The sequence below is a fragment of the Anastrepha obliqua genome, chromosome 4 (genome assembly GCF_027943255.1).
Source record: "Anastrepha obliqua isolate idAnaObli1 chromosome 4, idAnaObli1_1.0, whole genome shotgun sequence".
Classification (NCBI taxonomy): Eukaryota; Metazoa; Arthropoda; class Insecta; order Diptera; family Tephritidae; genus Anastrepha; species Anastrepha obliqua.
The window spans coordinates 90,189,963-90,212,592 of NC_072895.1; the positions used below are offsets into that span (position 1 = coordinate 90,189,963).

The 22,630-nt window shown below is 39.0% G+C and overlaps 1 protein-coding gene across 1 annotated transcript in view; it reads right to left on the bottom strand.

Moving 5' to 3' along the window:
• The window catches only part of LOC129244272 (uncharacterized), a 102,458-nt gene that overhangs the window by 60,815 nt on the left and 19,013 nt on the right, over positions 1 to 22,630 (bottom strand). The window contains exon 3 of the mRNA XM_054881888.1: positions 877 to 1,095. Coding sequence (XP_054737863.1) covers positions 877 to 1,095 — 219 coding nt within the window. The remainder of the gene's footprint in view (positions 1 to 876; positions 1,096 to 22,630) is intronic.

Below are 22,630 nucleotides of genomic sequence, written 5' to 3' on the forward strand. Positions count from 1 at the left end.
CTTTACGGAATTAAAAATGCTATAAAAAAGAAACTACTCAATATTTTTCCAAACTGTTTTTTTTTTATTTTGAAGTACAATCCTTCCGGTTAATGATGGAACACAATTTCATTAATATGGCTGCCTCAGCTAGCCATACACCATCAGATACGATCGGTCCAATTTTTCAACACATTTTCGATTGTATGCGGCTGTATTTCAGCTATGACATCGCGTATGTTGAGAACGACGGTGAACTGATGTTCCTGGTGATTCACGAACACTCTCGGCCACAGCAGCAATATTTTCGGGTGTACGCACGGTTTTTGGTCGGTCACGCGTTGGTTTGTCAATAAGCAACCCAGTTTCTCTTACTTTTTTCGCAAAGTAACGCACATACGCTTCATTCGGTGCTTTTCTTCTTCCCATTGCCGTACGTAATTTTCGTACACATTCTGCAACATTACCATGATTTTCAAAGTAATGTCGCAATATTTCCCAGCGTTCTTTGAGCGTAAACACAACCATTTTCGTTCAGCGGAAGAATAAAACTAACTTTCTGTCAAATCAGATGACAGCTAAGTGTTACCATTCTTCAAATAATACCTAGTTCAAATCCGTAACAATAGATGGCGGGCCCTTTATGATTAAATCAAACTAACTTCATTAAAAAAGTATTATAATTTCAAATCTATAACGGACTGAACTTGTAACAGAACTTATGGCAAGAGTAAGTATATTAATATAAGAATAATTAATATTTTTTTTTTTAATTTGAATGCTCCTTTTTTATTCATATAGTGCTTTAAAAATATATCCCTGCACTTGACTTAAGATTTTTTTTTTTTATTTCTCAATATATTTTCCTGCATTGGCAGTATTTTTTCTCTCACTTACATCAATCCAATGTTCGCCTGGGAATACCGCAATCAATTCCGTATTTTCATCGAGCGTACGAAAATATTCCTCATCATCGATTTCAGTGCCATCGGAATCCAAATGTATGGTTGGCAGCTGGTCATCGACATGCTCAAATTTTTCAGCCACTTTCGAGCGCAACTCCTCAAGCGTGCCAGCGACTACGGCCTTTTTGATATTGCGCGTGACATCCTTGATCTGAAAGTTTGAAAATAAATACCAATTAAAAATAAATACTCGGAACATTTAAATGCAATAAAAGTGTTAAAAACCGTTAGTTGTTTAACCGGATTTTCACGCCAGAAAACAAATAATGGCAGCCTTGAAACCCGACAAGGAGCCGCTTTTGCCAACAAGTGCTACTTGGGACTGAACATCGGGTTTGGTCTTGTGTGCCGTAAAAATATCGATTTGATATCCATAGATAGTCAAGAAACGGGAAGCAAGGCAAAGTGAAAAGGAAACACTGAATTTGCGATCATCAGGTCAAGATTTGTAAGAAAAAGTTTAACTGATAGGCGATGCTAAATTCAAGTTATTAGTAGATTTCGTATTATTATTTATAATTCAAGCGTACATCCTTTGTTGTGTTTCCTCTTTCAATTTTTAATGAGGAGAAAATGGCAGAAATAAATTCGAAGATTTGTCACTGCCTGGCGAGAGGTGACAGCTATTGGAAAACACTTTTCCTTCATTTGATGTTTCATGCCCACAGTGGATCTCCAACCCGGCTACTATCGACCAGTAGTCACCCGTAAACCATTCGACTATGGCGAGGTTAGATAGAGAATCTTATTATAGTCCGATTTAACAGGGGAGCCTGCTTTGGAGGCTTCAAAAAAATCGATTTTTTTAGTTTACATAAATGTCTTCCCAAACTATCCAAGAATGTGTCCTCAAAATTTCAGAAGCAAATTCAAAATATTTTCGGAGTTACAGAAGAAATTGTGAGCAAGCGTCGAGCAGGTATACGAGCGGCCGGATCGCTCGAAGTGCGATTTCTCGGTTTTTTTATTTTTAGATTTTTCCTAATTGGCAGGAAAGATAGGGGAAAAAATTAAACGTCCTATCGAAATGAGATTACATTGATTGTATTCGGAATTAAATTCTCTTCTAGTTGAACCTAAAAACCTTAAGAAAGTTGTGATTAACCCACTTTTTAAACAATCTAAAGTGAATTTGTTTTTCCAAGAAAATGATTTTTTTTTTTAATTAGAGAAAAATTTCTGAATTTCTCACTTTTTGTTTAATGTTCTTGGTTTAACTAGAAGCTATACTATACAAAAATAAAAATTTTTTTGGGTTTTTGGTTTCAGATGCAAATTGCGACCTGCATCTTTCCCGCCGCACGACACATGCACACTCGAGGCGCCTCGGCAAAATGCTTGTACCAGGCATAACATGAAATATATTTTAATGAGAAAATTTGAGAAGACTGTTGAAATATATAACAATAAAACCTGAAAGTTTCGTTTCAATCGAATATTTCTTTCTTTCCCAAAAAAATCCACGAAAAAATCGATTTTTTGAAGCCTCTAAAGCAGGCTCCCCACTTAACTTATATTCAAAATATAGTATATATTGGTAATAGGAAGAAGAATACCTTAAAGAAACGGTTATTCGCCAGGTGATGACTATATGATGGGAGGGGATACTCGAGCTGACACCACTTCACATAGTTATTCAGCAAACAGGTAAGCGCACCCGGTTTAATATGAGTAGGGAGCAGTTTTGATAAGGGAAAAGTGATCTCATCCAAGGGCATGAAACCGTTGCCTGCAACTCGTACTTGCCCAGCTACTCAAGGATGATATCACTAACTAAACTTATTAAATTAGAGAAGAAGTTCAAGATCGAACTGGACGACAAAGTATACGGGAATTCACCTCCAAGATTATACTCTACAAGGAATGATGCTCTTGGACGAGATAAACCCTAGTCATTCGGGTACATAGAACTGGCTGTCATGGGATTGTCAGCATTCTGCCATCAGGCCAGTCCGGCGATGCCTCCTGATGTCTCCCCTACAACGCCTTCATAATGAGGCTTCCATGCTCCCGGTGAAGGAGCACAGTAAAATGATCAGCAAGCAATTTTTGCTTAGGAGTTATCGTAGGAATTAGCCCTGTTGACATTTGTTACAGCCGGAGCCACCTCCCAGGTGAGTCAGGGAGCATTTTTTGGACTAAACTGACAGGATCTAGGACCAAACACGACTGCAACTTCTGTATCTTAGAGTATGTATTGGATGGGCAATTAAGTAATTGCGGATTTCACTCATCGCTGGCCTCAGTTGAATTTTTAGGTTTTTAGACATAGTACAAATGTAAAACACATTTTGTTATTTGGTAGTTGGCAATTCAGCTGTCAATCAGTAAAAAACGTTTTTTGATCAATTGCGCAGTTTTCGTTTGGTGGTCGTTGAAAAATGGAAAATCAAAAGGAACATTTTCGACATATATTTTGCTTTTTTATTTCCGCAAAGGGAAAACTGCATCGCAAGCTCATTAAAAGTTATGTGCTGTTTATGGTGACGATGCCTTAAAAAACGGTAGTGTCAAAATTGGTTTGCCAAATTTCGTTCTGGTGATTTTTTTTACACAAAGGTAGTTCTCATCCGAGGCTTTGTAATTCTTTTCATTGGGGGGGGATTTTAAGTGGTCCCAAACCCAGCGCACAACCAGCTATCCTGGGATGTTTCACCTTCTTACTTTAGCTCACGGGTGTACGGAAGCTACCCAGAGGATACGTGGGCTAATCCCGGACGTTGTGAGCTATTTGAACCATACGCAGAAGAATCGTCCTGGCCACTTCCAAGTGAATGGTGATCAGTAACTTTCCCCACTTGCGTGGAAGAAGATTTTTCACTCAAAGGTGAAGAACGCTTTGGTCGCCCAGTTTAAGTTAAAGTCAAAGCAATAATCGATTCGGATCGTCACAGTACAACACGGGAGATTGCAGAGAAGCTTCATGTATCACTACACGCATTGAAAATCACTTAAAGCAACTTCGCTATGTTCAAAAGCTCGATACATGGGCTCCTCACGAACTGAAAGAAACGCATTAAAAAAAAATTAAAAATAAATAATTGGCGCGTACACTTCTGTTAGGTGTTTGGCCGAGCTCCTCCTCCTATTTGTGGTGTGCGTCTTGATGTTGTTCCACAAATGGAGGACCTACAGTTTCAAGCCGACTCCGAACGGCAGATATTTTTATGAGGAGCTTTTTCATGGCAGAAATACACTCGGAGGTTTGCCATTGCCTGCCGAGGGGCGACCGCTATTAGAAACATGTTTTTATTAATTTTGCTTTCACCGAGATTCGAACCGACATTCTCTCTGTGAATTCCGAATGGTAATCACGCACCAACCCATTCGGCTACGGCGGCCGCGACGCATTTAACGCAACGCATTAAGAGCTGTGATTTGCTAAAGAAACGTAATAAAAATGATCCATTTTTAAAACGACCGATAACTAGCAATGAAAAATGGGTTGTTTACGAAAAGATCAAGCGGAAATAATCGTGGAGCAGACCAGGTGAACCAACTCGAATAACATTAAAAGCTGATACTCATCAAAAGAAGGTTTTGTTATCAGTTTGTGGGATTACAAAGGAATTGTCTAGTTTGAACTCTTACCACCCAACTAAAGGACCAATTCTGATGCCTACATTAAATAACTAACGAAATTAAATAATGCAGTTGAAGAAAAGCGGCCCGGATTGACAAATCGAAAAGGTATTGTATTCCATCATGACAATGCAAGGCCACACACATCTTTGGCTACTCGGCAAAACTTATTGGAGCTTGGTTGCCATATCCACCATATAGTCCTGACCTTGCACCATCTGATTACTTTTTGTTTCGATTTTTACAAAACCCCTTGAATGGTAACAATTTCAATAATGATGATGATGTCAAATCGTACCTGATTCAGTTTTTTGCTAATAAAAACCAGAAGTTTTATGAACGTACGATTACGATGCTGCCTGAACATCCTTCATCCTGCAAAGGGTCATTGATCAAAATGGGCAATACATTACAGAATAAAGTTATTTGGTTCAATGAAAAAATTGTCTTTGATTTTCTTTTCATTTTTCTAAAAAAAATCCGCAAGTACTTAGTTGCCAACCCAATAGATAGAGATTAAGCGATATTCGTCGAGAGACTCTCAACACCTTCCTAAACTCTCTAGGTATCCCGCAGGATATTAACCACCTATTCACAAGGCCTCTTAAACTCACTCACCTAACACCCCTCTCCCTTTGGACCCAACCCGTGCAAACACCACACGATGTTTACCGATAGATGAGATATACGATAGATGAGATATACGATGACGTTCGGTAACTACACCGTTCTGGTGTACCCTACACTGGCGCATTCACGCTCAGCCCAACCGAGCTTCATCTGCTCTTGTTGAGGCAGCAGGACTTAAATGGGGTTCTGTGTTGAGTAGTGGGCACAGAAAACCATGGACTCGAACGGCATACCTCATTTTGATTCGGTCACTCATTCACTCATTCACTCATAGCCAAAACGTCATGGAAAAATCATACCAGGCTTGATTAAAAACCCATTATGTCATGGCATCAGCAGTAGCTGCTTCAGCGCTAGAAAGTGGAATTATTTCACTCAACAACTCCCCTTATTACAAATCACCAGATTACTTAGCGCAAGTGATATCTATTGAAAACTATTGAAAAAAATCAATTGCCGTAAGTGCAAATAGTCTCTTGTGTAAATAGAAAGTAAGAGAATTAGATAGATAATCATCATTCTTTCCTTCGAACTATATTTTTTTTGCTACATTTCGAAATTTTCCAACTCCAACAACGCCCCTGCATTACTAAAAGCTAAAACTGCAAAAAAAATACCAAAAATTCCGAAAGATATTTCACTTACACTTTAGCATCTTCATTTCATGCACTCGCCTTATATATTTTTTTTGTTCATTCCTCTTTTGCGATGCCATCTCCTACTCAGCTCGGTCTCACTTGCATTCCTTGCCAAATAAGCAAATTCAAATACAGATTTCTCTTGTTTGATTTCCACTTATCTAAACACAAAAGGGACACTAAATTTGCTGAACCGTCTACTGGCATGCAAAAAGTGCAGAAAAATCGCATTCCTCATCCCCTAAGAGAGCAAAAAATGTAAGCCAAAGTGAGCTTGAAATTTCTTAACCTCATTATATTTTACTTAAATTTCGCTTTCATCTTCCGAAGGTCCATAGAGGAAAGTAACGGTAGTATTTAGTTGTTTGCACCCTAAAAAATTAATTATCCCTTCTTTCTAGTCTTACTAAAGTGGCGAGTTTGCGGCGTTAATTATTGCTTCAGGTGGTGGTTGGGTTTTTTTTTCTTTAATGCAAGCAATCTGAAAGGAATGGCGATTGTTTAATTACTTTTTGAGTGCGGTTGACTTGGAGCCAAGAAGTGTGTAGAAAAAATGTGCAAAGCTAGGTATTGTGCGATCGCTTAAAGCTTACAAGAACAAGAAAAGGAAATGAAAAGACATATTATTTTATTAAATTGTTGAAGAGCTTTGTAACATATATATTTCAAAGAGGTGGATATTTTAGTGGTTTGCGTCTGAATTTTTGTTTTTCATGGAGTCAACCTTTTGCAGTTTCATTCATATTGCCTCAAGGAAGGAGTGAGCGGGGCAACATATGGAGACAAGGTATGGCAAAAATGTTTACGGTTGGCTCAAAGTTTGATGGGGGAGCATTCTACAAGGAGCCCCACATCAAGCTCAAATTTAGGTTTCTGTACCACTGTAGTGTTTTCCAAGCGGAGGCGGCCGCAATTAAGAAAGCAGTGGATTGATTGCTTATTTCTGTAAAGGACATAAATATTTACTCCAATAGCCATACAGCAATTAGGGCCCTAGACACATTGTTCGTGCGTGAGAAATTTGTCGGGGTATATCTCGACTGCATCCGAATACTTCGAATTTAGGCTCATTTGGGTTCGCCATCATAGTGACATAGAGACAAACTGCTGGGGTGATGTGCGGACCAGACAGGCGATCTTGGAGACAGTTTCACCGTGCATTTAAAAAATTGGGTTTCCCTTGAGAACATGAAGGAATTTTCAAAAAGGTTCAACTAACGCAAATCTTTATATTTTTTGGAATATTTTGGTGTAAGGCTTAGGAGATAAACAATTTTGTAGTTCTGGTAAGAAAACAGCAACATTTTTGTTGAGGCATCCAAATATATTTATATACAAGTACACATACATATGCATTTATTGAAAAATATAAATTCGGAAAATGCGTGAAATTTAGCTTAATCTTTAATTTAAATTAATGAAATAATTTTAATATTAATCTAATTTATAATATTAATTTATATTAATAATTAATAAAAATTACAAATATATAAAAAAAACATAGGTATAAATATAAAAAAATAAAAATTAAAACAAAATAAATATAAAAATTAAATAAATATAATAGAAAACTATAAAAGGAAAATGAAAAAACGAATAAACTAAAAATTAAATAATAAAAGATATAAAAAATATAAATTTAAAAAAAATATTTGGTGGGAATATCGCGACATTTTCATTGAGGCACCTAAATATGCATATAAAGCGTGGTTAAACTTCAAGGGCCAATGTTGAGCGTGAACCACACTTAAGCGTCAAGTTGTTTTCTGTATTTTATTCGACATTTTTCAATTTCAGAAAGATACGCAATCGAGCAACGCGTTAAAGTTATTCAGGCTTATTATGAAAACGGGCGTTCAAATCAAAATGCATATCGCGCACTTCGTGATTTTTTCGGTCAATTTAATCGTCCAAATGTGCGTACAATCCGGAAACTTGTGCAAAAATTTTAGCAAACCGGGTCTGTAGGAGATGTGAAAACACCAGTGCATGCTCGTAGAGCTCGAACTGCAGAAAATATTGCTGCTGTTCGCGATAGTGTGGTTGAAGAGCCGTCCACCTCAACTCGTCGTCGTGCCCAACAATTGCACCTCTCACGCTCGTCGTTGATGAACATAAGCATAAAGACTTGCATTTACACGCTTGTCACACAATGGCTCTTTTGCGCGAAATATTTGATGGCCGAATAACCTCACGTCGCGGCGATGTCAATTGGTCGCCAAGATCAAGTGATTTGACACCGTTGGACTTCTTTCTTTGGGGTTATTTGAAAGAAAAGATGTATGTCGATAAGCCAGCAACAATTCAAGAGCTGAAGGATGAGATAATTCGGCACATTAACGGCATAGAACCTCAATTATGCCTTAGCGTCATCGAAAAGTTGGACCATCGGATGGTAATGTGCCGCCGAGGCCGCAGCAGCCATTTGGCCGATATTTTGTTCCATGCATAATTGAGCCATACCAATATTATCATAATAAAGAGAAATGACAATAATTTTCTGAAAAAATTGTATTCTATTCAAAATCAACACCGGCCTTTGAAACTTAACCACCCTTTATATTCGTACATACATTCATATAATAGGACTATGAATAAGTTCGTGCGGTTTTACAACAGATGGCGTAACTTGATTATTATTCCATCGATCCACATTTCCAAACATTCATTGGAGAGCTACTGTCGTAAGGCACAAACGTCAGTATAAGTTTTTTATTTGAAGCGTAAACAACAATATTTTTACCACACTTGAAAATGTCGAATTTCGTGCCAAATAATGTGTTTTTGCGGGGAATTCTTCTTCATTATTTTAATATGAAGAAAAAAGCAGCCGAAAGCCATCGTATCTTGGTGGAAGTTTATGGTGAGCATGCTCTAGCTGAGCGAACGTGCCAGAAGTGGTTTGCACGCTTTAAAAGTGGTGATTTTGGCTTGGAAGACGAAGAACGCGAGGGTGCGCCGCCAAAGTTCATGGATACCGAATTGGAGGAATTGCTCGATCAAGATCCGGCTCAAACGCAAGAAGAGGTTGCAAAAACTTTGGGAGTTGATCAATCAACCATTTCCAAACGTTTAAAAGCCATGGGAATGATCCGAAAGGTAGGCCATTGGGTGCCGTATGAATTGCAGCCAAGAGACGTTGAACGCCGTTTTATGGCATGCGAACAACTGCTTCAACGGCACAAAAGAAAGGGTTTTTTGCATCGAATTGTGACTGGCGATGAAAAGTGGGTCCATTACGACAATCCAAAACGTCGGGCAACGTTTGGATACCCTGGCCATGCTTCAACATCGACGTCGGCGCAGAATATTCATGGCCTGAAGGTTATGCTGTGTATCTGGTGGGACCAGCTGGGTGTTGTGTATTATGAGCTACTGAAACCGAATGAAACGATTACGGGGGATGTCTACCGACGACAATTGATGCGTTTGAGCCGAGCACTGCGAGAAAAACGGCCGCAATACGCCGATAGACACGACAAAGTTATTTTGCAACATGACAATGCTCGGCCACATGTTGCACAAGTGGTCAAAACATACTTAGAAACGCTCAAATGGGATGTCCTACCCCACCCGCCGTATAGTCCAGACCTTGCGCCATCCGATTACTATCTCTTCCGATTCTATTAATAGGACTATGTTTAAGTTCGTGCGGTTTTTTTTTCGAAATTTGAAACTTTATTGACGTAAAATGGTTACAAATTTAATATTCAAAGTATTGTCCATCGCTTACTACTACTTTTTCCCATCTTTCTGGCAATTCACGGATTCCCTTTGTGAAAAATTCGGTCGGTTTTGCCGCAATCCACGAATCGATCCATTTTTTGACTTCATCGTAATTACGGAAGTGCTGGTCAGCCAGGCCATGTTGCATCGATCGGAAGAGATAGTAATCGGATGGCGCAAGGTCTGGACTATACAGCGGGTGGGGTAGGACATCCCATTTGAGCGTTTCTAAGTATGTTTTGACCACTTGTGCAACATGTGGCCGAGCATTGTCATGTTGCAAAATAACTTTGTCGTGTCTATCGGCGTATTGCGGCCGTTTTTCTCGCAGTGCTCGGCTCAAACGCATCAATTGTCGTCGGTAGACATCCCCCGTAATCGTTTCATTCGGTTTCAGTAGCTCATAATACACAACACCCAGCTGGTCCCACCAGATACACAGCATAACCTTCAGGCCATGAATATTCTGCGCCGACGTCGATGTTGAAGCATGGCCAGGGTATCCATACGTTGCCCGACGTTTTGGATTGTCGTAATGGACCCACTTTTCATCGCCAGTCACAATTCGATGCAAAAAACCCTTTCTTTTGTGCCGTTGAAGCAGTTGTTCGCATGCCATAAAACGGCGTTCAACGTCTCTTGGCTTCAATTCATACGGCACCCAATGGCCTACCTTTCGGATCATTCCCATGGCTTTTAAACGTTTGGAAATGGTTGATTGATCAACTCCCAAAGTTTTTGCAACCTCTTCTTGCGTTTGAGCCGGATCTTGATCGAGCAATTCCTCCAATTCGGTATCCATGAACTTTGGCGGCGCACCCTCGCGTTCTTCGTCTTCCAAGCCAAAATCACCACTTTTAAAGCGTGCAAACCACTTCTGGCACGTTCGCTCAGCTAGAGCATGCTCACCATAAACTTCCACCAAGATACGATGACTTTCGGCTGCTTTTTTCTTCATATTAAAATAATGAAGAAGAATTCCCCGCAAAAACACATTATTTGGCACGAAATTCGACATTTTCAAGTGTGGTAAAAATATTGTTGTTTACGCTTCAAATAAAAAACTTATACTGACGTTTGTGCCTTACGACAGTAGCTCTCCAATGAATGTTTGGAAATGTGGATCGATGGAATAATAATCAAGTTACGCCATCTGTTGTAAAACCGCACGAACTTAAACATAGTATTGCGCCCAAATATAAATTTCGATAAGGCGTGAAATTTAGCTAAATTTTTAATTTAAATTAATGAAATAATTTTAGTATTTATCTAAAATATTTTAAATAATCTCCACATTCTTTAATAAAAACTAAAAGATTTTAAAAACATTAAAAAGTTAATTAAAAAAAATATAAAACTAAAAATAAAAATAAAAATAAAAATAAAAGTGAAAATAAACGGAAAAATAGAAATAGGAATAAACAAAAATTAAATAACAGCAAAAAACAATATAAATAAAAAATAAATAAAATAAAACTGAAATAAAGAATAAACATAAACAAAACCGAAAAATAAAAATTTTATTCCCCTTTGAATCCACACTTGAAGCACAACACTGAAGCAAAATTTGCTAATTGAACGTCAGCAGTCGACATGCCAATGCTGCGCTCAGAGCCTAAAGTATGCAGCCTTATTCATAGTGCGCCATTTATTGAGTATCCACGTTGCCGCCCTTGTCCGCGCTAACACCTTGTGGCATAACAATTAATCAAACTGCCTATAAGAGCCTTAATATGAAGTGGTGGTAGGAAATTTATCGCCTGAGGTTGGATCAAAAGGGCATGGAGCTGCAGATACAAACCTATACTAATGATGGAATGTAATATACATGTGTACGTATGTATGTGTCTGTGCACTTTTGGCAGAAATTACTTATTTGATCTTAGCCATTTTTGAGTTTAGGTCAATAAATACTAACCCTTCATATACAAACCTAATATTTTTAACAAACTTTTATTTAAAATGGACTATTTTAGCTGCGGCGAGATTGATTAGGATTTGATTAGTATAGTTATTGCACTTAAAATCAGCAATTAAGTGAGTGGCAGTTAGAAAACTCAAAATCGACTTAGGTTTTTTTTTAACAAAAGTCCACAGATGCGTGCATATGTATAGGTAGGTACGTTGCAGGCATACTAAACCCGATTTACTACCGGTAAACAAGAGCTCTGACGCAAACTTACAAACAAATGCATCAATATCACGAGCAAGCGCCTACAAGTATGCAGCATAAAGTAAATAAAGCATGATTTATCCAAAAGTGCAAGGAGAAATACGAAAGGTAATTGAGAAAGGGAAGAAAAAAATTAGGCAAGGGAAATCAAAAAAGAGAAATTGGATCAGAAGAGGATTGTGAGGTGAAGAGGGAGGGCATGAATGAACTTTAACGGAGGAAAGCATAGTGAAAAGAACCAAATGGATAATGAAAACAACAGAGTGGTTGGTAAAATGGGTAGAAGAAGTGTTTGAAAGTGGACAGGAAATCAAAACAGAAAGTAGTCAGAACAAAGGAGCATTGTGAAGTTAGAAATTAGGGGGAGAATTAACTGTAAGAAAGGGTGAGAAGAAAAGAGGTGAGAAAAGAACTGAATCGAATGGTAATACAACGGAGAGGTTGGTTAAATTTATAGATGAAGAGCACTGCACAGCAAGGATAACCAGCGTAGCTACATAACTTGCAAGCTGAGAGGTGTTTATGGGGCTTGGAAAGGAAAATATTGAAGCTTTTCAAGATATCATTCAGACGCATGCAATTTTAGGAGTACTAAAAGTGTACTAAATTCAACAAATATGTTTATATGTTTGTATGATGTTGCTACTGGCGACTTTTTCTCTGAATCTGTATCCATATACATACATACATACAGCCGATGGAAAATACTTAAAAACAATGCATTGGCAACCCTACAGGCGCATGTTTTACCGAGTATGGAGGCGAAACAGTACTTTTTACGCTTGAATATATTTGCTGTATTCGCGTTCATTTATCTATTTCTCTTAAAAGGTTCGCATGGATTTATTTTTCATAGTTTCGCTAATTTCTATACAACCGGCGGAATATTTTGGACGATTTTAAATTATGTATTTATCTTATTCCAATATCATTGCGTTTACGAGGAGTGCCATTTTCGTGCCTTTTCATTTCGTTTACAGTATACTTTGCTACATTCTGCATTACGACAGTTATAAACTATGAACAAAGTAAATAGTTTGAAACTAGCCCCAAAACGAGTAGTTCGAAACTAGTTCAGAAATAGCTCGTTCGGAACTAGTGTCAAAATGTGTAGTTTGAAACTAGTCTCAAAACGTTTATCTGGAGAACTAATCCATGATAGGATTCTTGGCAAAAATGCATATGCAACTGCCTCCAGCGCATGCAAGCAGTGCTACGAAATAAGCATTGAGAAAAAAAGCAAAGTTAACACGAGCACTTAAAAACAAAACAATTCTAAACTTTCTGAAATTTAAAACTGTCCAAAAACACAAAACAAATTTAAAGTCAACGTTCCCTATAACTTTTTCTGGCGGTCTTATTTGTTCTTTTTTTTTTTGCAAACATTCGCGCATATAAATGATTTCATTGCTTCAGTGAGTACTAACTCAGCAGCGTTAACAACAATAAAGCTAAAGCAATAGCAACAACATCTGTGTGGCTTAAACAACCCACACATGTTGCATGTAGCAGACCGAGAGGCGCCAGCAGATATATTTATCCAACGACGCGGTAAACATTCGAAATAGTAATTTCGACACTGAAACAGTCAAAACAAACAAGTCGAATAAAAACATACTCGCTACCCATACAGACACACTCACACATTAGATAAAACCATAATTGCTTTTACTGGTATTGCTGACGCTTTAGCTGTCATTGATGTTGCCGCAAATGTCAATAGTTTGCCTGCTAAGCTCCTCTCATCAAGGGCACAGCATGAAAATTCGGAGAGGCTGATTAGTGTGAGTAAACGAGTAGAAATGCTTTGGCATACCACTTCCACTGCTATGCTAGTACATCTATTGTCTGTAATTACATTGCGGTTGTGTCTGTGCGTTGCTGCAAAGGTCAACTACGCATAGCAAAGCCCACACATACACATAATAATAACTCATTAAGCGCTTAAATTAAGATAGATAATGTTAGGCACGCAAGTGGAGCAGAGGCACGTAATCATTTGATGGATTGTGATTTTTTATAGCATTGAAATGGTAAAACAGAAAATGTGAAATTGAACTGGGGATTTTGTATCTAGTTAGATTAGGGGTGGTGGTGAGGTTAGGTAAGGAAATCTTTTTCCGAGGATTATTTCTGTAAAACATTTTAAACCTCCATCGACCTTAAAAACTTAATATTTTTCTAATTTTTTTTTAAAGAAGGGTAAAAATTACAAATATGGCTAAGAAATAATGGTTTAAAATGTTTCACAAAAGAATACGTCACTAAATTTTAATAAAGACACTTGAAAGCCATACTAACCACAAATGCAGTTTTACATGAGTTTTTTTTATATTTTAGATCAACCAGAAGTAAAATTAGAGAAACTTCTAAGCACTATGTAAAAAAATGTTGTCGTTTAGAGGCTAAACGGCAGCTGGTCCAATGTTCTACAGCTCTTTTTCCTTTCTTCTTGATTGTTATACCGTATTTCTTATCTTATCTTTTTTCAGTTCTTGCAGTGTTGTCAGAAATTTAATTAAAAAAGGTGCGTACAGTTGCTTGAATAGCTTGAACCAATCCATGGCACTTTCTTTTCATCTCGAAATGCAGTTTCTAGAATCCATCATAATCGCAGAATATCCAATCAGTTAAATGCTGTGAATGGTGCAGCAAAATAATTTGCCTTTATCAATTCAAATTTTGAGCGATGATACTGAAAAAGCTATTGGTTTTTTGGTGATCTCTCAGCTTGTTTGCTGCTTTTCGTACCGGAATGACTCGGGTTCTCCCCAACCAAGGCTGCCGGCTCAGCACACTAAGTCTGTCTAGTGCGCTTAACCGCACCCCTCGTTTATCGACACTGGAGTATCTTCATGCAGCAAGACTGCTCCCAACACTTTTCCTTCGGAGAGGAGTTAGGTTCGGTTAGGTTGGAATGGTTGCCTAAGAATGGGCACACTTGAACGAAAATAAACGGATTCGTCCTTTGTGATCCATTGTGAAGGAGGTAAGGGGACAGATAAAACCTATGGGTTGAAAGAAAAGGGCGGGGAGAGGTGACGGCGGGATAGTTCGGAGGATGAGTTTAGAGTGTGTGAATTATGAACGATGACTGTGCTGCGTTTGCGTCAACCGCTTTGTGCTGCTTATGAAATTCATAAGATTTGTAATATCAACGCCAGCTATATGAGTAGGCGTATCAAAGAAGTAAGAGCCAAGATGCCTAGATCTTAGCCCTGCCAGAGCAGGGCAGCCAATGAAAAGGTGAAGAGATGATTCCACCTCATTCTCCATACATCCGACGAAAAACGACTCGAGGTAATTCCGAGGTAAGTCTCACAGCATGCATTCCTTACGCATAGCGTCCTGTGAGAAAACTCACGGAATTCGAGAGCTGAGATTTTGTCATCCTCAGAAGCTCGCCCGAGTGCCTCCGATCCAAACGTGGTCAAAAGGATTTCGCGAGTTGGCGCGAAGCTCATCTTTCCAGGAGCAGAACGCAGGTAGTCAGGGGGATCCCAATTCTCTCCCTTCGTGGGAAAATTACCTCACATGTCCCTTGTCTGGCCAGCTCATCTGCCTCCCAGTTTCCCGCAATGTCGCTGTGACCAGAAACCCAGATGAGGTTTATGTCAAAAAATTGGGACGCAGTCGAAAGTGAGGCCATGAGGCCAAGCATTCCCTGACCAGTTTCGAATGCACCATCACTGACGGGAAGGTCCTTATTGCCGCGTGGCTGTCGGAGTAAATGTTTACTCTCTTGACTATTAGTACGCATGTGCGACTACCTCTGCCTGGAACACACTCTAGTGATCCAGTAACCCGAATTTGAGTGTGATGGGGAGCTCCTCGCAAACAACTCCTCCGCAAACCTTTCCTTCGAACTTCGATCCATCCGTGAGCAAGTGTACCAGGCCCTGTTCCCAAGTGTAGCCCCCCAGTAGAGAGTGGAGAAAGTTCCGGGTGGACTAGGCTAGGGTATACATTGAACCGTTGACAATGGGAATGAACTCAAAGTTTCTAAAGATAATTGAGTGCCCATAAATGAGGTTGAGCCTATAGACCATACGCCGGCAATTCTGCCTGCGATGTTTACGGGTACCACATTTAACATTGCGTTCAGCGCCAGAGTAGGAGTCGTTCGAAGCGCCGTACTGATTCCAATGAGTGCCGATCTCTGAACTCTCTTCTTCTTCTCTAGTGAGTTCCACCACACTAAAGCTCCATATAACAAGATAGGCTTTACAATAGTATTATATAGCCAGGAAACCACTCTAGGCGAAAGGATCCATCTTTTGCCGATTGCGTCCTTGCACTCATACAAGGCGATTGTTGCCTTCTTCACTCTTTCCTCAATATTGGGCTTCCATGTGAGCTTACTGTCAAGGATAATACCTAAGTACTTCACCATGTCAGAAAGCATCAACGGAGCGCCACACATGTAGCCGCATGTTGCTCCCGTCATGTAGCGTCATTAGCACTCACAGCTTGTACCTTGCGTAATGCGCTGGTGCAGCCATCTATCACCACAAATAGAACCTCTACAGTTCCTCGGAGCTCACCCGAGCTACATTTCGCCACAGGTTGAGGTCTAAGATGAGTGCGATTTCTTCATACAAAAAATTAACAGTATAGTGGCATACTCATACTCCATGATTCCACTTTCTTCCTCAGTTGACCACTTCTTAAAATAGCAAAATATTTCAGTACTAAAAGTAGGTTTGTATTTGCAGCTTGTCACTTAGTAGCACCAGGCACATTTTTAAATTAAGAAAAATTCCAATTTAATTCACCATAAAGCCAAATACTTACATTGAAGACGTAATATAAAAACTTTCGGTTTTCAAATGTGTGAGCCTCTTGTACTAACATCAAAACTCACAAATGTTTACAAAGTAAATTCATGTGGTGAAAAGCCACAAAGAAATTGTAAGCACACAGGGTTGTATGGCCAACCAGGCGTATGAGTAATTGAAATGTCATAAAAAGAGCATTCGCCTAAACGTTGGCCTATAAAAATATTTATGTACAATTTTACGATGAAGGTAAAATATTTGCAAAATTTGAAAATAAAAGCAAATAATATCGAATACACGTAATCCACAGAGTTTATTTCGAGCAAAGTAATTTAAGTGCATAATGGATGCTCATATATGTATGTACTTGTATGTGTGCGTACAGGTATGTAAGCTATTGCAAGGAGTGCCAGAACGCATGGTACTTACTTTAATTTTTAGTCAAACATACCATGAAAAGAGTTACGATTCCAACGAAGGTAGCTGACAGCTGCGAACATAAAAATTCGGACAATAAACTCGCTTTTGAAGGATGATGAGCTCTAGCAGGCATAAAATTTAGTGTTTAACCTACTTTTTTTGCCAATAACACAAAACGTGTGCATCTTTAAATCGTTAAGAACTCATACTCAACAAAGAGTGCGTAGTTGAGCAATTGGTGTGAAGGTAAAAACGCACTGGATGTTGAAAAATTGCCGAGTGTCAAATTTATATCCTACGAGGGCAAGTATACACGATCCGGGAAAAACATAAATCCGAGACCATGATTTTCCAAATCCGCTGTGCGATATTTCATGAAGAATTACAGGCTCGGGCACTACAAGAGTAACCAATTAAAAAGGCCATAAATTTAGTTCGGAAAATTACTTTTATTCAGTTCAATGTAAAAAGTGTGTAAAGATAATACAAAATTAAGAATCGATTTACTTTTGCTCGATATGACCACCTTTTGCCATGACTATGGCCCTGAAATGGTCCAGAAACGAATAGCAAACTGCCCAAATGTGAGTTGCAGGTATTTTTACCCACTCGAAGGCAATGGCTTCTTTCAGCGCCTCGGGACTAGTGAATCTTTTAGTTCGGACCTTGCTCTCCAAAATGGTCCAAAGAGAATAATTCATCGGGTTAGCATCTGGTGAATTTGAGAGCCATTGTGTGGACGTTATGAAGTTTGGGACGTTGTTGTTGTTTTTCAGCCATTCTTGGTTCACTCAAGTTTTGTGAGACAGTGCCGAGTCCTGTTGAAACATCTATGCTCTGCCACCGAAATGTTTGTCTGCATATGACTTCAAAGCAACCTCCAGAATACTTACCTGTATAAAATTACATATTCCCAGAACCTGGCAACCGGAGATTAAATTTAATATTATCACGAAATTCCGGGATCCCGAAATTACTTCAAAAATATCCTGTTATCCTGACATTTAAATATGAAATCATTTTAAGATTCTGGTAACCCGAAATTAAATTTAATATTATCCCGAAATTTTGGGATCCCGAATTTACATTAAAAATATTCCGGGATCCTGACATTAAAATGTAGAATTAATGCCCAAATTCTGGCAACTGGAGATTAAGTTTAATATTATCCCGAAATTTCGGGATCCCGAAATTGCATCAAAAATATTCCGGGATCCCAAAATTAAAATATATAATTCTTCCCAAATTTGGCAACGTGAGATTAAATTTAAAATTATCACGAAATTTTGGGATCCCGAACTTACATCAAAAATATTTCAAAATTATGGAATCAAAAATTACCCTACAACATTAGACTACTAGACATATGTTTTATATTACGGCGTTGTGTAGCTGACCCTACCCTTGTACTCGAAGTTTTTTTTTATTCACACCACCAGAAACTGGAAATAATTTTAATAAAAATATATTTAAGCATTTACAAGTAAATGATGCGCATACATTATAAGAAAAGTCATTGTTGTATGTTACTGTTTTTGTAATTGAAAATCTATATACATTTTATAGTATATAAAAAAAATTCCAAATAACGTGTGTAACACCCTCTCGAAATAATCGCCAATATATTGGGTTGGGAAAAAAGAAATGTCGTATTTGTGATCGAAATTTGACGCTTTATTTAAAGTACTTAGAATTATCCGATTCAAGTCAAATATGCCCCGTTTTGTTCGCAAACTTGTTGCCATTTAGAAGGCAACTTCATTATCCCCCTTTATAAAACCCCCGTCCTTATTTGCAAAAAACTCAGACAACCAGTTTTCGCAAGCCTCTTTTGAGGCCAACTTGGTATCACCAAGGGCGTTTTGCATGGACCGGAAGAGATGATAGTCACTTGGTGGCAGGTCCAGACTATATGGTGGGTGCGATAGGACATCCCATCCGAGCTCCCGTAGCTTCTGGTGGATCATCAAAGATGTGTGAGGACGAGCGTTGTCGTGGTGGAACTCAAGACCATTCCTATTGACCAATTCAATCGCCTGCTTCAAACGGTCAAGTTGCTCACAGTAGAGGACCGAATTAAGGATCTGGCCATAGTTGAGCAGCTCATAGTGGATAATTCCCTTCCAATCCCACCAAACACACAGCAAAACCTTCCTGGCGGTCAATCCGGGCTTGGCGATGGTTTGGGCCGGCTCGCCGCTTCTCGACCACGATCTTTTTCGCTTGGTGTTGTCGTACGTGATCCACTTTTTATCGCCAGTCAGCATCCGCTTCAAAAATGGGTCAAGTTCGTTCTGTTTTAGCAGAGAATCGCAAGCGTTGATTCGGTCCAAGAGATTTTTTTGCGTCAACACGTGTGACACCCAAACATCCCGCTTTTTTTTGGAATCCAATCTTCTGCAAAGGGTTCCAAACGGTTTTGTGGTCTACACCTAGTTCCTGACTAATCAAGCGAATGCTCACATGCCGGTATCTTTGTATAATTTCAACGATTTTATCAGTCTCTACGACGATTGGCCTACCAGTACGGGGTGCATCTTCGACATCTACTACACCAGAACGAAATCGATCGAACCAACGCTGTGCTGTGCGAATCGTTACAGTATCAGGCCCATTAACTCCACAAATTTTTGCCGCCGCCTTCGTTGCATTTTTGCCTCTAATGTAGTAAAAACGTAAAATATGACGAATTTCTTGCTTCTTCTTGTTCCAACTTTGACGCGCAATAACTTAAGACTGAAACGTACGATCACAACACTGTCAAAGAGACACTTCTAGTACAGATTGTCATCTTCAAATCGCCGTTTAGTGTGACCCGATGCAATAAGTACAACGCAAGATATGTTTAAATGTCGCGCTCAATTGACAAAATACGACATTACTTTTTCCCCAACCCAATACTCGTATAAAAATAAAATATTTGCCGCTTCCCGCCTGGAGTTAGTCTATTACAACATACTAAACAATCATTCCTGGTTCCAGAATGTGTGAAGTGTCGGTGGTTATTGAGCCTGCCCTCTTTATTTAGGATCTGCCCTCCTTGCAGGGGAATCTCGAAATATGCTGATTTGACGAATCCAAAATTGTTGGTTGACCAATTACCAACAATCTTACAGACTTCAAATATGATAATGGTTTTTCATTATTTCTTTTACCGTAACATAAGGTTTGGCACATAGAGACAGCGATGCCACTGAGACCACGAAATGTGTCCGTTGGTACCGTAACACAAACACATACATACCGGTGTATAAGCTTAAATCCGCTGTTTTTTAGTAAAAAAAAAAACATTTTTTTTATAGAAAGCAAAAAAATAATTTATTCAAAGTATTTGCCTTCGCTAGCTATACATTTTTCCCATCTCTCGGGCAATTTGTGTATACCACGCCAAAAGAATTCTTCATCTTTCGAGGCGAACCACTCGTCAAGCCATTTCCGGACGTTTCGTACGAATCGAAGTGCTGTTCGGCGAGCGCGTGACCCATCGATGAAAACAGATGATAGTCCGAAGGGGCCAGGTCTGGTGAATAAGCGGGATGAGGTAGCACCTCCCAATTGATTGTCTCCAAGTAGTTTTGGACCATTCTTGACGTGTGCGATGGGGCGTTGTCGTGGAGGAAAATCAGCTTTTCATGTCTTTGTTCATAACGAGGCCTTTTTCACGCAAAGCACGGCGCAATTTGATGAGTTGTTGGTGGTAGCGATGAGAATTAACAGTTTCACCAGGTTTCAACAGCTCATAGTAAACGACACCCTGCTGATCCCACCAAACGCACAGCATCGTCTTGCGTCCAAAGCGATTAGGTCTTGATGAAGAAGTTGATGGTTGGCCGGGATCGGCCCATGATTTTTTCCGTTTAGGATTCTCAAAGTATATCCACTTTTCATCGCTAGTCACCACAAGATGCAGGAACGACTTTCTTTTATGCCTAGCCAGCAAGATTTCGCATGTGTTTTGGCGTCGCTCCATCTGTCTATCGTTCAATTCATGGGGTACCCATTTTCCGACTTTTTGGACCTTTCCCATGCACGTAAACGCATGGAAATGGCTGGTTGAGTGACACCTAACTGCTCGGCAAGCATTTTTTGCGATTGGGTATCGCCCTCATCCAAAAGAGCCTGCAATTCATGGTCCTCAACTTTTCTGGGCCGATTTTCACGCTTCTTGTCACTCAAGTCAAAATGGCCGACTTTGAACCGACGAAACCAGTCTCTGCAAGTTGTTTCCGATAATGCACTGTCACCATAGGCCTCCACAAGCATTCGATGCGATTCGGCAGCCGATTTCTTCAAATTAAAGCAAAAAAGTAGAGCTTCCCGCATATGCTCTTTTTTTGGCACAAAATTAGACATGATTACGCAAGGAAAAAATTGTGTTGCTGTATGAAATCACTGATGATGTGCAGTGATTGATGTAAACAGGTGTCGAACCCATGCAAAAAAAAATATGGCATTTCTATGGTAACTTGATATGCTCACTAACGCCATCTACGAGCAATCAGCGGATTTAAGCTTATACACCTGTAAAAAAAATTACATTCGTAATTCGTAAACAAAAAAAAAGAAGTTATTACTATTAGTTTTTGTTCTCTGAAAATTATTTGAATTGTCCCCATAGCGGAGCCGTCGAGTTTGAAGACAAATTCCACGGCAGTCGGTTCTGCATAACCGGAACGACAAGAATTTATATCCGGGCAAGGACGGTCACTTCAGCAGCTTTCCCCGTATATGTATGGGGAATGTTTATACTGCTACAATAACAACAAGAACAAGTTTTAGATTTCTCCGCTGCCAAGTGATAAAATGCAAAGGATTAAAAAGAATTATATGCATACAAACATACAAACAGCTACTTCAACAAAGCCTCAACCCAACGAGTTGGAGCTGGATCAAGTCCTGAAGGAAGTAAATTAAAACGGAATTGCAGAAAGAAAATTTCCAAATTTGATTAGGTCAATCAAAGCTTAAAAATTTCGATACAACTTCTGTGGAATATCTAATGTTGCAATTAATTTGCAGTATTTGCAAGTTTTTGTAAGAATTTATTTCACCTCCAAACTAAGCGAAAAAAAAACAATTTTTTATAAATAAGTATTTTTTGTAATAGGTACTTGGCAGCACTGACAATTGTGACCATACAAATTACCTAAAAATGCTCACATAAAAATGAAGCGCAGAAGAAATTTTAATACCTTTGGTGTTCACATTTTTCCGCACGCAACTGCATCTACGGACAAAAAGTTTGAAGAAATAAACTATATTACAATTTATGTTTGGCGCCAGACTAGGCAAAATTGAAAAATCCTGGTTCGGAGTAGAGAAAAACGAATACAATATTCACTAACTTTTACGATCCCAAGGGCATAGAGTTCATTCCACCAAGCAAAACAAACCTTGAATGCATAATTCCATGTTGGGAGCACAATTTTCGCATATTACCGTGAATAAAAATTAATAAAAATGTTTAGCACCTGCAAGCTATTTCGGCATGAAATATTCCATCTGTACAACAGGCATCAGAATAAAAGTTAAGCCTTAAACAGGCAATGATGACCATAAAATTTCCGAACACACAAGTTAAGCTTAAACGGCTTAGCAACAGCGGCAGAACAGCTGTGTAAGCATCGCATTCGTATGCCGAAGCGATGAGGCAGCCATTAAAAAGTAATGAACATTTCGATTATGGGGAAATGTTAGACTTCTCTGCTTTTAATGTTTTTTTTTTATTGATTTTTCTCA